General features: G+C 36.5%; 1 protein-coding gene across 1 annotated transcript in view; it reads right to left on the bottom strand.

Moving 5' to 3' along the window:
* Positions 1 to 15,371, bottom strand: part of Oxct1 (3-oxoacid CoA-transferase 1) — a 141,052-nt gene that overhangs the window by 51,109 nt on the left and 74,572 nt on the right. The window contains exons 12-13 of the mRNA XM_048368417.1: positions 8,856 to 8,928; positions 8,193 to 8,268 (exon numbers count right to left, since the gene is read on the bottom strand). Of these exons, the coding sequence (XP_048224374.1) occupies positions 8,193 to 8,268; positions 8,856 to 8,928 (149 nt within the window). The remainder of the gene's footprint in view (positions 1 to 8,192; positions 8,269 to 8,855; positions 8,929 to 15,371) is intronic.

Raw genomic sequence — 15,371 nt, forward strand, 5'->3', positions numbered from 1 at the left:
AAGGCCCAGGACTGGCCAAAAAAAAAAAAAAAAACACCAAAAAACAAAACAAAAAAACAAACAAACAATACAATTCTTGTCAATTCTTGTCTTGTTGTCCTAAACAACACTGTACAACAACTTGCATAGCATATACATTATAGTAAGTAGCACAAGTAATCTAAAAATGGTTTAAAATATAGGGAGACGTAGGCATAGGTTGTACCCACTATTTAGTAGTATAAAAGACTTCAGCATCCATGGATCTTGGGACCTAAAGAGGGTCCTGAAGCCAATCTTCCACAGATTATTGGGGGTGGGGGATATAAACCATAGTACACTATAAGAATTAAATTCACAGTAAGCAAATTATACAATATAGTACCTGGGAAACTACTTGTGCTTTTTAACTGTTAGTTGCCTCCTTGAAAAAAATAATATTAAAGATTTAGCTGTGGCTTTGAACCTCATCATAGGTTTAGATCATCAACTGAGTTTTCAAGTAAAGCAGAACTTTCCTTGCAAAATGACTATATCAAATATGTTACTCTCTATAAATAGACCTTGGTCCTAAAAATTAGCTGATGTTAATAAAGAAACTAAGTATTATTCAACAGAATGTTTTCCAGACGGCCATAAAGTATTTTTAGATAAACAAGCACAGTATCTAAGTAGAGACCAATAATAAATAGCTTATGTTTCTAATTGCATTCTAAATCCATAAATCACTAGTACAAAGTTGCCCTTTAAAAATGTACTCTCCTTTGTTAAATCACTGAAGAAAAAGGAATGAAATTTTTGCTTCTGAGAATTCTGCAGACTTTAAATGTGTTTCTAACTGGCACATGAAATAAAGATTCACACTACAGACAGGGCAGTTTTTGTTCTCTGGTAAAATAGGCAGGGCTGGGCTAGTGCTACAGCCTCCTTTGCTGGCTCGAGAAACAGCATGGGTTAGTGAGATGGCCCAGGTGCACAAGAATTCTAAATAAAAATTACCCACCCTATGAACCAACACTTAACTATGGTTTTATAAGGAAGAATTAATGGAGGCCATGGGACTGAAGGCTAATGAGCAAATTTGGTGGTAACTAGATGCTATATATAAGAACTCTTCCTGTCTTGCTTTTAACTCGCATTCATATATTGAAAGTATGAGACACCAGAGGAGAGACAAGACACTCTGAAGCAGAACTTAAAAAGGAAATGGTCAGAGAAAGTCCTTGAGACTCTAAATTCCAGGAATACAGGATGGGGAGCAGAGGATTCTATACAAATGATTGGATTTAAAACAAACAAAAAACATTCAGTGAGCCCTCTTCCATCACTTCCACTTTCAAGTAACCAAGAAAAGGAGTAAAGAAATGCATGCTCAGTTAGCTAATGGGCCCTGTAACTGGCAAACCTGTAACTGACTCTTACCTGAGAAAGGTACAGCAGCCCATCAGAAGCACCCAAATCACCATACAAAGTGGTATAAGAAGCAAATTCTTCCCAAGATATGGACTTACAGAAAAGAGCTCGCCTAACACTGTCATCATACATGGTCAACCATACATACAGGAGGAAGAAAGGGCTCTGTCATTGACAGTCTATATGTAGAATCCCCCCCCCCCCCAAGAAAAACTAGAGCTGCTGGAGAAATCAGGGCAGGTAATGCAAGAAGGGATTTGCAAAAGGATCTCCAAGGAGATCCTGAAACACACACACATACATACATAAAAATATACATATTCACACACACACACACACACACACACACACACACACACACACATGCATACTAGAATCAAATTGAAACACTTTCAAGAGTGAGAAGGCCTAGAGCCTGCAAACACTATTAGTAGCTGTAGAAAGGCTTTCTGGCCCTTTCCTTGCCTTCCCTTTTTCTTTGAGTTTCTAGTGAGTGCTAAGCAGTGAATTGGAGGAGAAAAATGAAAATAGAGAAAAAGCACACCACACAACCTTCTTCTAAGGGAGGCATTCCATTGGGGGAGAGCAGGAAAGAAATAAAATGCCTTGCTTTTGAATGCACATTGAGGCATTGTTCACTCTTTTTGGATGGGACCCATTAATTCCTACATCAAGACTGAGTTTGTGAACTGAAGTGAACAAAGGTCAGCCTATTATCCTAGAGTGAGCTAAAATGCCATACAGCCTCTGAATGTCCATTAAGGACCAAGGAAAAGCTTCTCCAACTGAATAAAGTGAAATGCACCACAGGAGATAACAGGTTATAGTTTTATTTCACCCACATGTAAAGTTTGTTCAACATATTGAATACAGAACACAAACACACACAGCATGTATGCATGCACACACACACACACACACACACACACACACACACACACACACAAACATGGTTACATTTGCTATGGCTAGCCACATCCACTAACACAGAGAAGAGTTATTAGTATTGATGCCTTAAAAATGACCAAAAATAGCTGCATTGGGACAATCTTTAAGAACTGCTAATAGACAAAAGAAAGGTTTCGGGGCGGGGAATATGGCCTAGTGGCAAGAGAGCTTGCCTCGTATACATGAAGCCCTGAGTTCAATTCCCCAGCACCACATATATAGAAAACGGCCAGAAGCAGTGCTACGGCTCAAGTGGCAGAGTGCTAGCCTTGAGCAAAAAGAAGCCAGGGACAGTGCTCAGGCCCTGAGGTCAAGGCCCAGGACTGGAAAAAAAAAAAAAAAAAAGATTTAGTGCCTTCCAAAAGGGCTAAGCATTACCTGGTCTTAGCACAGTCACAGATGGTAGTTTTTAAAGAAATGCAAAATAATATCACATAATGATATTATTGTTATTAATGCCATTATTATTAATGATATATAACAGAGTAGAAACAATGTCAGGAGTAATTTTTCTTGCTAGTCGCCAGTGGCGCACACCTGCCATGAATGGCATTCAGCCTGAAGAGAAATTACAGGCTACAACCAAACAGTTTGCTGGTTTATTGTTGGTTTGTTGTAGCACTAGAGTTTCAATTCAGTGTTTTGTGCTTGCTATGCAGGTAATCTTCCATCTTCAGTCCATGTTGCTGGGTTTAAAGTGGTAAGAGGAACTAGACTTTGAGCTGAGATTTCAAAATGTCAGAAAGGATGTTATTATAGAGAGAGAGTTCTGAAGATTTGTAAGATTTACCACAAGGATTGAGATATATACCAAGGAGGGATAACTAGCCAAATCCTGGGGAAGAACCACTTATGAAGTGTTACGCACAAAATGGTCAGAACTTACACAGGTCTGGTATCAATTCCCACTCTAATCAGCCAAGGCAAACTGCATAATACTTAAATCATCATATAGTGCTCAGAAGAAAATCACCAAAATGGTTTCATTAGTCTGAACCTAAAGGCTATGTTCAAGTTACCATAACAGAGTAAAAACAAATACTGAAAGGATCAATCTGAGCTGGCTGTGAGATTGATATCTCCAGAATTCAGTTCCCATGACTATAGGCCCTAGAAAGCTGCTGAGGCTGTCAATACAGGATATACTGCAATTGCTCATCTTTTATATAAACACAAATGCACATACACACATAATTTGAATTATTGAAAATGCTAGCTTTGCTGTCATCTTTGGCAAAGGTAGCCCAGTTTTACTGTGTCAAGTTGGCACTGTATGGTAATGTATAGTTATATTGGTCTAGAAATGTTAAACTTAATTTTCTTCCATTTGTATTGGGGTACTACATTGTTGAATATATGATGTCTTACCATCATGGGTTTGATTACAAAAACTAAAGTATTCTCTAAAAAAAGGAAAAAAGGAAACGTGAAGTCTGGATCTGCACACAGCTGAACTGCAGAAAAATATGAAGTCCCTCCTCCCACTTCTTAATCATTTAAAAAGACTGCTGTCTGTTTAGATCAAAAAGCAAAACTGTAAATCCATAAGACTTTATATCACATGCAAAGTAAAATGTATTATTAACATGAAAAAATATAAACGCAGGCAGGATACTGTATTGAAATTGTAACTGGATGAAATTATAACTTCTGCACTATCACTTACCCAACAGTAGATAATGAAAATTGTATTAGCAAACCATACTGTTCTAGTGGCTGCTCATTCCTAACAAGTCTTAAATTCCCTTAAAGTTGATACCACAAGCTACAAGCATTCCCTTGATCTCCAACATTGGTAAGAGTCATAAAGAAACAGAAGCACAATCCATTCTACAATAAAAAAAAAAAAGGCAGAAAAAAAGTCTTCTCTGTGAGAAAATGCTTCCACTAATGAATGAAGTAGTTCTAAAATTAAGAACCATGAGCGACAATGGTTAAGCAGCTTATTAAACCATATTAATAAGAAAAAATAAGGGCAGAAAACCAAAGTATATTCTTATATATAAAATGATGCAATGCATCTTCAAGTAGATGACAATAAATAAAAGAAAGTTGTACCCTAGAGAAATCACTAAAATCATAAAGAAATAAGTGACTAGTAATAATCAAGCTATGAAGACAAAAGCCACAAAAATACATAACGATCCCCCCAATAAAGAAAATGAGAATAGATAAATAAGAAAACAAATTGTATGCTACTAGATTTAAACCAAATAGTTTTGATAATGACACTAAATATAAATGCTCTAAACCTACCTGATTAGAATCAAATACTATGACTTTTTAAAACAAAATCTAAATATAGAACAACAAGCACTTAAACATAAAGATACTAATACATTCACAAAGGAGAATGGAGAAAGATATACAATGCTATTATGTTTATACAGTAGACTTTAGAATAAAGAATATTACCAGAAACAAAGAGAGATCAAATAATAGGCCAATTCATTAAGAGAATGTAACAATCTTAAATGTGTATGAATGTTAAGAGGAACACCTTTAAAATATATGAAGTAAAGTCAGATAAAACTGAAAAAGAAACAGATAAATCCAAAATTAGGACTAAAGATTTCCCTCCTAGTCTCTCACTGACAGAAGGATGTAGAAGACTTGAAGGACACTGTATATCTTTTGATCTAATTGACAATCATAGAACTCTACCCCCAAATAGTAATATGTGTGTGTGTGTGTGTGTGTGTGTGTGTGTGTCCTTTTCAAATACACACAATCACTAACATATCCCCTCTTCCTGGTTATTAAAAAATCTTAAATTAAAAGGATTGAGGTTAATAATATATATGTAAAGGATTGATGTTAATACTCTGTGTATTCTAATGTAAAAAAGAATTAAACTAGAAATTATTTGAAGAGAGTTATATGGAAATCCTTATGTACTTGGAAATTGTCAAACTTCTAAATAACCAACAGATCATACAAAAATAACAAGAAGGACCAGAAATATTGTGAAGATAATGAAAACACAGCATATACAAATTTTGAGCTGTCAGTAACACAGTGCTTAGAAATTTATACTACTGCTTCATTCTATTAGAAAAGCTTTCAGATCAATGGCCCAAGGCAAGAGTTAGCCAATGTTTTCTGTATAGAATTAAATGATAACTGTTTTAGGCTTGAAAAGCCATATGATGTTTTAGTCTATTGTATGATACCATAACAACTTACAAAAATGATTTCTGAACCTAGACCATTTGTTAAGAATAAATATTTATATCTTACAATTTGGGGAGGTTTGGAACTTTTAAGAGAAATGAGCCTTATCCGGTGAGGGGCTCTCCTGCTTCCTCTTCTCACACACAGAAAGCACAAGGGCAAGAGAGCTCTCACAAAAGGGAAAAGAAACAGGGGCTTAAATGCTCATGTACAACAAGCGAATCCTCTAGATTACTAACCTACTCCCATGAAAACAAAGTTAATCTGTCCATTAGTAGGGAAAAAGCATTACTGAATAATTATGAAAGCTTCATACTACCACATTCAGACTTTTCTACCTGCCCGTTTCCTTACTCATGGTTCCCACTGTTCTGAAACTTAGGAACAAATGAGCAAGACATTAATAAAGATGTTAATCAACAATGTTCAAGTATGCAATCTTCATCTAGTGGTAATCTATATATTACATTATCCACGTATACCTAGAGATTTAATATTTGGACTGTACAATTGAGGCAATTAAACTAACAGTACTTTGAATGCAATCCTCCTTTTAGGGAGATTTAGCTAAGAAAACTAGAGATTTGGTTTGCTTTAAAAATTGTATCACATCTAGAGGACCCAAACATTTTTATGTACTTAGAAATGTAACATACATGAATATAGCACTAAGCTTTATTTATTCTTTGTAAATAAAGAATGAAAAATGTGAGGGGGGGGGGAAATAGACACCAAAAGTGTCCTATTCTTTGCCTTACAACTATGTCATTTCACTCCTCTCCATGTGTAAAGAGAGGATGCTTCTCTTAGTGCCTCTCATGCTTGGTAGTCCTGTCCAGTGGGTTGCTATTTCATGCTTTCAATTTCCAGCTCCCAGAGCTGAACATACATATCTGCTTCCTTTCATAAGTCAATAATCCGTGCCAGCTGTTTTCCAAAAATAGATATTCAGAAGGCACTAGAGCAGACCTGAATGCAGATTTTTCTTGCCATACATTTCTTCACCTTTTCTTAGCTTGTCTGGGCTTTACCATCATTGGGATAAGCAGGGAATTTGATGGAGTGTAGATTACTGTCATCAATTCTCCCTCTCCCCCATTTTTATGGAAACTAAGGCAGAACTGTTAAAAATCTGTGTATTACAGAGCCAACACTGCATACTAAGAAGCTATTAAAGGGTGAGACAAATAGCATCTATACCACTTGATTTCTTAAAGGCTCAGTGCTTATTATAGTCTGACACTGTAATGATTGATAATGATATCAGTTGCTGAGAACTCAAGGCTGATACACAGACATAGAAAAACTATTAAACTCAGTGAAACGATAAAAGTATGTGAAAAATTATATAATAAAACTGAATTTTTCAGCTTCTCGACTGTCAGATTTTGCAATAAAAATGTATCCTAATTTTATACATTAGCATAAATCTTTGGGACAAAGAGAAACAGATTTCTCACTAACGTAAGAATGGTAGAATCCATCTTATCTATAACCAACAAAACTTAGCAATGTACCCTGAAAGGGTTTAGCTTTGAATTCTTGAATATCAACTTAGGATAAACAGGTTGAACTGATTCCCACAGAATCTTGGTCCTTGCATCACATTGCTTTAGACCAACAATTCCTTTTTTAATGTTAAAAACTAAAGCATTAAGGAAAATGAAAATAATAGCCACTATTTATGGAGAACTTCAGTGTTCACTTTTCATTTCCCTATAATTAGTGCTTACAAAAACATGCATTTCAGATCATATAGGGTGGAAAGGAGAAAGCTGAAACATAAACCGGATCTTTTCAAACTAAACCTCATGGTCTTGACTTGGAAGTCCATGGTCTTATTCTGAGTCCCTGAAAGTGAAAATATGGACTGCAAATCATATGCCAGGCAGTCGAGAAGTGATTATCAGTTACTTCAAGAAGCCAGTGAAATGAGGATCACAAACAACATCACCAACTTGTACTGGAACCAAATTGAACGTTATGCTTCAAGACTACCACAAGGCTACTTCAGAATGTTCCAGAGGTCCCAACCATCACCACACTAGACTCATTCCTTTGGAAACTCATAAGCTCCAAATTATATTAAGAATACTATAAAGCAATAAACTCTAATCCTGTAATTATTCGTGGCAACCTTAAGAAGATATGTCAAAATGATACACATTGGAAGATACGTCAAAATGATACACATTGGAAACTCTTCCTACAAGGACGACTACACAAAAGGAAGTGCCTGTCACAATTTATACAAATAGCAAGTGACCAAAGTAGCATAGAGGAGGCGATATGAATGTTTACATATATGCAAATATCACAATGAAATACCCTTGTGCAACCAATACTTGCTAATAGGAAAAAAAAAGCCTTTTAAAACTTTCATTTGAAGAAGACATATAGGGAAAATGATGGCAGCAGTGACAATGAGCAAGATGCATTGTACTCACAGACTGACATATCAAATGGAAACCCCTACTACTACTACTTAAAGAAAATTGAGTGAATGAATCAAGTTAATAAATACATTAGTGAATTAATCAAAGAAAGACAGATATAAAAAAATTTCATTCTTGAAATAAATTAGATGGAGCTCTATTAGCAACTTAAAATTCTCTTCCTAATATTTTGGAAATTATCTTAACCCGAGCATAATTCAGAAGAGAAGCAAGTTTACTTACAGGTATCATCCAGTTAGCCAGGTCACCATATTTGGAAACCTGCATGGCTCCTAGCATTGTTAGATTGACATGTCCCCTGAGAAAGACAAAGAATATAGAAAACAAAGTTCATAAACTTCATACTCCTGTTGTTTGAAAACATCAGCAATTAAAAAAAGTTATACTCCCAAACTACACATCCTTTTCTTCTCCCCTGTGCTCTACATAGACCAGCTTGAGGTTTATGCAATGAAATAACCATTCTTTTAAAAATCATAGCCTAGATTGTCTGCAAAAACAAATTAACACAGGTGTGCACATTTAAATGTGTTCCCTTCACTGAGTAAGAAGGTGTTTGGATTTGAAAGCAAACACTAGCTGGGAAAATACATAGTTTGAAGAAAATGCTGGACCTTTCATGAAGGACTCTCATGAATGTGTATCTCCATCTAGCTGGAGCAAAGATACATGTTCCCAGTTGGAGGGTTCCTATCCTAATGGTGGGCTGGGTATTTCAATGTGCAACCATCAGTGGGAGTGACTTCATAGCTTCCTGCAGCTGAATAGCTGTGGTACTTTAATAGGACTGGGAGACGTGAGCCTGGGCTCTGAGCCTTGCTCACACACTCCAGGTGACTCAGCTCTCCCTACACCACGAACATGAGGGGCTCCATTATTACATACCCTCTAATCATTGCGAATGATTCATCGCTGGAGAAAAAAGAAGCTCCTGGAAGAACAGTAACTGTTTCCTTGCCTAGACACACACACACATACACACAAAAGGAAGAAAAAACAAAAGGAAGAAAAGACTATTACATTTCTAAGGACATCGTGGTGAACAAAGAGTCTACACACCTTTGCTTCAAAAAAAATACCTTTATTAAAGAGAAAAGGATAGTTTGCCACCATCGCTATTTAGCATTGCTGGGTAAGGTCTTAAAAACAACTTTTGATGTTATAATTTGTAATATATTGTAATTTGTAATGTATCCTTCTATTTGCCTGTACCTACCTTCTTCCCACCACTCCCATGCCCTTTCACAAGTTACTGTAAAATGCATGAAAGAATGAGGAGAGACCATAGGGATAACATTTGTCAGAATCAATATAATTTTAAGTCACTAGAGGTTCAGAATAAACATGAACAGAACTGTAATTGTGAAGGGGATTTCATAGAAGATGTCCTTCAGTTTTCCCTCTTTTTTTGTTTTAAATCAACTTGCAGTTAAAAGGCCTAGTATATAGTACAGTGGCTATAGTTGACTGTACTTTATGGCATACTTGAAATGTGCTTAGAGAGTAAATCTTACATACCCTTGCCACAAAGCGAAAATAGTAGTGTGAGGTGATAAGTATATATTCACTACCTTGAGGTGGTAATCATTTCATAATATATACAAATATCAAATCATAAATTATCCCTCAATAGTGCTATGGAGTAAATAAAATAAAAACCAATTAACAATACATACAAGATTCATCTAAAACCCTACTATCATTAAGCCTAAGTCCTCTATTTTTATTCTCATTCCTTTCTTCCTCTTTCTCATTTTCTCTTCACTCTGTCCCATCCCTTCATCTCTTCTCCTCTTTTCTCTCTCCCTTCTTTTCAATTCATCTTTATTCTCTTGTTCCTGTACACTTCTACAGAAACTATAAGTTTGATAAAAGGGGGAAATAATATGTTAATCCTGAACAATTAAATATTAATTTACAAGTGTTCTCTTGGAAGGACTTCTGAAATATACATGTTGCGCTAAAAGTTCAGACTTTGAAAAACTTTTCACATTTTTCCAGTCTCCATGAGTCAAGTAATATCACTTGCCTCAGACCCAACAGGTTCACCTCTTTGCCTCCTCTCATACTCTACTTCTTGTCTGTTCAGGAGCTTCAGGTGGCCAGAAACACCTTCTCTACTTAAAAAGTGCTCATGAGCTTTCTGATGATAGGTAAGTCAATTATCTGAGGACAGTCCATGTGTCACTCCCAATAAGAAGGTAGACACAAAGAAGGTGTGTGAAAGCTACACGTGTGTACAGAAAAGCTGCTGGAGGCTCATCAAGACCAGAAGTGGTCTGACCATTCCCTGATGACCAAGAGTTATGGATCCACTTTCCCAAGTCTTGACAAAAACTAACTTTTCCATCAATATCCTCCTCCATTTGAGCTGGAACATAGAGGAATTTGGAATATGGAGTTATTTCTATTACGTTGACATATTTATCCCCCAAGGAAGTTTGATTCTAAATGACAGAAACATTTTCACATTTTCCAAAACAGAAAAGCTTTGGAAAACACTTTCTGTTATTGTTTGAAAGGGCTTTTTGGAAAGCACATAACGTTTTCAGGATTAAGTGAGATAATGTAAATAAGGTTTTCTCCAGAGCCTCATCCAGAGAAATAGTCCCAAAAAGATTAATTTCTATCTCTATCATTGTTATTTCTCTCTCAAAACCTATTAAAGAGGGAAAAGGTCGCTGCCCTTCTAGGTATAAATGCCACACGACCCATAAACATGGTTACAGAGCTAGCCTGTGTGAGTTCTGAGTTTCAGGGCAGGCACAACACTGCTGCCTTTATCCTAAAACAACTTTTATGTCCAACAAAATTAGATCCTCACCAGTGCTGTGGACAGTTAAGAAGGAAGACTTTGTAGATAGAAAATAAGAAAACTGATTTTTTGTTGTTGTTGTTTGCTGGTCCTAGGGCTTGAACTCAGGGCCTGGGCACTGTCCCTGGGCTTCTTTGTTGCTCCAGTCTAGCACACTACTACCACTTTGAGACAAGGCACCACTTCCAGCTTTTTCTGAGTTTACTGGAGATAAGAATCTCACAGACTTTCCTGCCCAGTCTGGCTTCAAACCACTATCCTCAGATCTCAGCCTCCTGAGGATACAGGCAAGCACCACCAGCGCCTGCCTTATTCTTTTAATTCTGTTTTTAGCTCTTAAGTCATAATGACTTCCAAAAGCCTATTTCTAATTGCCTGATAATGCATAGATGATACTTTTGGACTCGGGGCCTGAGCACAGTCCCTGACTTCTTTTTGCTCAAAGTTAGCACTCTGCCACTTGAGCCACAGCGCCACTTCTGGCCATTTTCTGTATATGTGGTGCTGGGGAATTGAACCCAGGGCTTCAAGTATGGGAGGCAAGCATTCTTGCCACTAGGCCACATCCCCAGCCCTCAAAATTATTTACGAAGAATAGTTTTGTTAAAGGGCCCCTCTCCCCATATCCCCCCCAAAAAACTCTCATGGAACATAATTTTCAGGCCCATGCTTAATATCGTAGCATCTTAATAAATTACATTCTTTTGAAGTAAAGTTCATTGTAAACATCTTTATTTAAATTTGTTTTTAAATGCACCATAAAAATGTATATTATTTTGGAGTACAATGTGCTTTGGTGCATGTATAGAGTGTATAATGTTCCAAATAAGTTAAACATATCAAACTCCTATAACATTTATCATTTTTACTACATTCATATCATTCCAAATCTTTTTCTCTTTTTTTTTTTTTTGGAGGGGGGGAGCTTTTCCTAAGGCTTGAACTCAAAGCCTGGGAGTTGTTCCTGAGCTTTTGTGCTCAAGGCTAGTACTCTACCACTTGAACAACAGCTCCACTTCTGGCTTTTTGGTGGTTAATTGGAGCTAAGAGTCTCACAAACTTTCTTGTCCAGGCTAGCTTTTAACTATAATGCTCAGACCTCAGCCTCCTGTGTAGCTAGGACCTGAGCCACCAGCTCCCATCTAGCTTTTTACAATAGACAATTCTTTATTGTTATCCTATCTACATGTAATCTCAATGAAAGCCTCTTCACGTGTTCATTGACTTTTTTAACTTCTTTTGGAAACTGTTAAATTCATTTGCCCAATTTTTAAGTTGGACTATATATTCTTCTGGTGTTACAAGTTGAGTCCTTTCATATACTAAATAATTATCTCTATCAGGTGATTAACTTTTATCATGAGAAGATACTAAATCTTATAAATGATTTTTGTCCTTGATTCCATTCAGGAGCTGGATTATGTTTGCTGATTTGAGTATGTCGAACCATCTATGCTTTATGCCCCTGGAGACGTTTGACAACGTATGCAGATACTTGTCATGGTTAAACCTGGGAGAGAAAGTGAGACTGGGCATCTAGTGTATAGATACAGGCCAGCATCCTACAACAACCCAAAGAGACTCCCATAGTCATCCAGCCCCAAAGTCCTACAGAGTTGAACAGAACACCTGCAAAAGGTATCTGTATCACTAGACTTAAAAAAAATAATAATAAGGAAACAAGAAGTGAAATAGAAGGGGGACTATTTGAGGGAGGAGAAGACCAGTTACAAAGGTAAGGAGATAAGAAAGGGTGAGAAGGGGTAAGCATAATCAAGGTACATTCTAAATATGTGTGCAAATGTCATAATAAAATTTTGTATAGTTCATATATTGTATAGTTTTGTATAGTTCATATTTTGTATAGTTCATATATCCTAATAAAAATGTACTATTTGAAAATGAAGGAAAAACTAATCTCAGTAAAATTGTGGGTTCTATTAACATTATAAAATGCTTGAAAAGATTCTAAGTATAATGTTCTGTCAATGATGTTTTCTAGAGCACATAGTCCTACTATCAACACTAACTGAAAATAGGGAAAGTTAAAAAAAAATAATTTATTTGTTCCATAAATTTTTCCAGAAATACTGTCTCTACTTTTTTTTTTTTTTTTTTTTGTGGCCGGTCCTGGGCCTTGGACTCAGGGCCTGAGCACTGTCCCTGGCTTCTTTTTGCTCAAAGCTAGCACTCTGCCACTTGAGCCACAGCACCACTTCTGGCCATTTTCTGTATATGTGGTGCTGGGGAATCGAACCTAGGGCTTCATGTATGGGAGGCAAGCACTCTTGCCACTAGGCCATATCCCCAGCCCCTCTACTTTTTAAGCAATATTTTTCCAATAAGTTATTCAATCATATCTTCTATTTTCAGCAAGTGTTTTTTTCTGAATCTCTACTGATTGTAGTGAAAGCAAGTAAAGATTTATAAAGTATAAAGTATATTTAATTAAATTTCATTTTCTAAAAATAGATAAGAAGGTGTTTAATTTTACAAAATGGAAACGATTCCTACTAGAATACTTCCAAAGTAACACAAATAATGGGCTGATATTCTATGTAATTTCACAATATTTTAGGGAAGACAAGGAAATTACTAATTTACATTTTCTATTTCAAATTATTTCCTGCCTAATTTGTATAGCTTCAAACACAGGAGCATCAAAATTTTCCAGGGCTTACAGAACTCCATGAATTTTGAGACTTTGGGCCAGAAATTAAAACAATTGCCTAGGAATTAAAATTCTTAATTAGTCAAAAAAAAAAGTATCAGTAGGCATGGTAACAAACACTTGTATTCCCAACTATTTAGGGAGGTAGACAGGGGTCAAGAGTTAACAAGAGTGCAGTTCAATCAGTATCCAGACATGGGGCGAGGGGGTCCATGCTGGTGATCACAGCTATGTGAGAAACTGGCCTGAATAAGGACATGAGATCTTATCAGAAAAATAACTAAAATAAAATAAAGAGAGCAAAAGGGAAAAAAAAAGGTCTCAAGGAATTACCCAAGTACTTGTCTAGCAAGGAGAGGGAAAATAAACAAAACCCTACAAAGTGCTTCAGTGAATGAGTTAGAATATGACTCAGATGATATGTACCTTAGCTTCATTAGGACTGAGCTACTTTTAAACTCAACAAAATTGGAAACTCCTACTGTCCAGCAATGTAACTGAAAAGATTACTCACTTTTTATGAACTCAAGCCTGAAGTTCAGAAAATGGGAGTTATTCATTTTGCAATAACTCACTCACATAATAAATTAATTAAACCAAGCAGCAAATATTTTCACAGATCAATGAGCTATTGCTAAAGGGTACAGTACAATTAAATTATAGCCTTGGTTAAATGTCATTGCTTTGTCACAGTGGTCTTTTTAGAGTTGAGTCGTGTTAACCAATTCAACTATTCAACCAGAAGCTGTATTACTTCCAAAAATTCTAAGTATCAAACATCAATCCTACTTGGCAGCTGGCCTTTGTGCTTAGCTCCTATTACCTCTGAGTTTTACACATACTATTTTTGAAAGCAAAGTAAGAACAATACTTTTGTGGGGGTTAGAAAGAATAAAGAAGGATGCAAAAAAAATCTTGCTAGAGCATAGAAATTAGCTCCTAATTGGTAGCCCCATCCTAAGGAGAAGCTGTAGCCCAAAATGAGGACAGCCTTGCTTCAGACATGTTTTAGGCTGCTAAAACATGTGGTGGTACACAAAATATATTCTACTCAAAAACAAGCTAATAGTAGAAGGAGAAACATATGATGATAGGGTCAAAGGAAAAGATCTTGCTAAAATCTCCAACTACTTTTTCACCGCCCTGGGTTGTACCTAGTGGCAGAGGCCAGCTTTAAGAAACCCTGTCTGCACCCCAGCAGGATGCTCTTACTCTTTCCAGTAAGCACTACAGGACAGTGAGCATCAACTACAACAACACTTGCTACTGTGGATCAGCTCCTCTCTTCTCCATCCAGAGCAGAGTGACCTACGTCAACTGGGGACTGGCTAATGGGAGGTACAGGCAGGCAATCAAGGTTACTGCAAGTTGGTGGTGTTTTACCGTGGGCCTATTCCTGTTGGGTGGCCTTCTCCTGTCATTTCTCAAGGTGGAGTGATGATATTAATTCTCTGTAGAATGCTGCCATCTTTACTGAGTGTTCTCTTCTTTCCATAACTTTCTAAATTGTCCTTTCCTTTCATTCTTCTCAATAGCTTCAATTAAGTGCTCTTTTTTGTATAGTCAGGACCCTGACTAACCTATCAAAGCTCAACTAAACTCATGTATTAAGTGATTCTCCAAGAGCATTTCCTCCTTTATCTGAATCATCCCAGAATGGCACAAGATGCCACAGGAAAACTAGAAAGGCAGTAAAATACACTCTAGAAAGAGGCATGAACTTTACACTTGAGAGAGAAAAGAGTGGAGGGAAAGCAGGAGAAAATACAGGGGGAGGTAACACTATTCAAAAAGAAATGTATTCATTACCTTACTTATTTATGTAAGTATAATCCCCTTGTATATCACCTTTACAATAAAAATTTACAAACTGATAAATAAACTACTCCCCTATAAAAAGCCAAAAGAAAAAAAA

The sequence above is a fragment of the Perognathus longimembris genome, chromosome 19, assembly GCF_023159225.1.
Source record: "Perognathus longimembris pacificus isolate PPM17 chromosome 19, ASM2315922v1, whole genome shotgun sequence".
Lineage (NCBI taxonomy): Eukaryota > Metazoa > Chordata > Mammalia > Rodentia > Heteromyidae > Perognathus > Perognathus longimembris.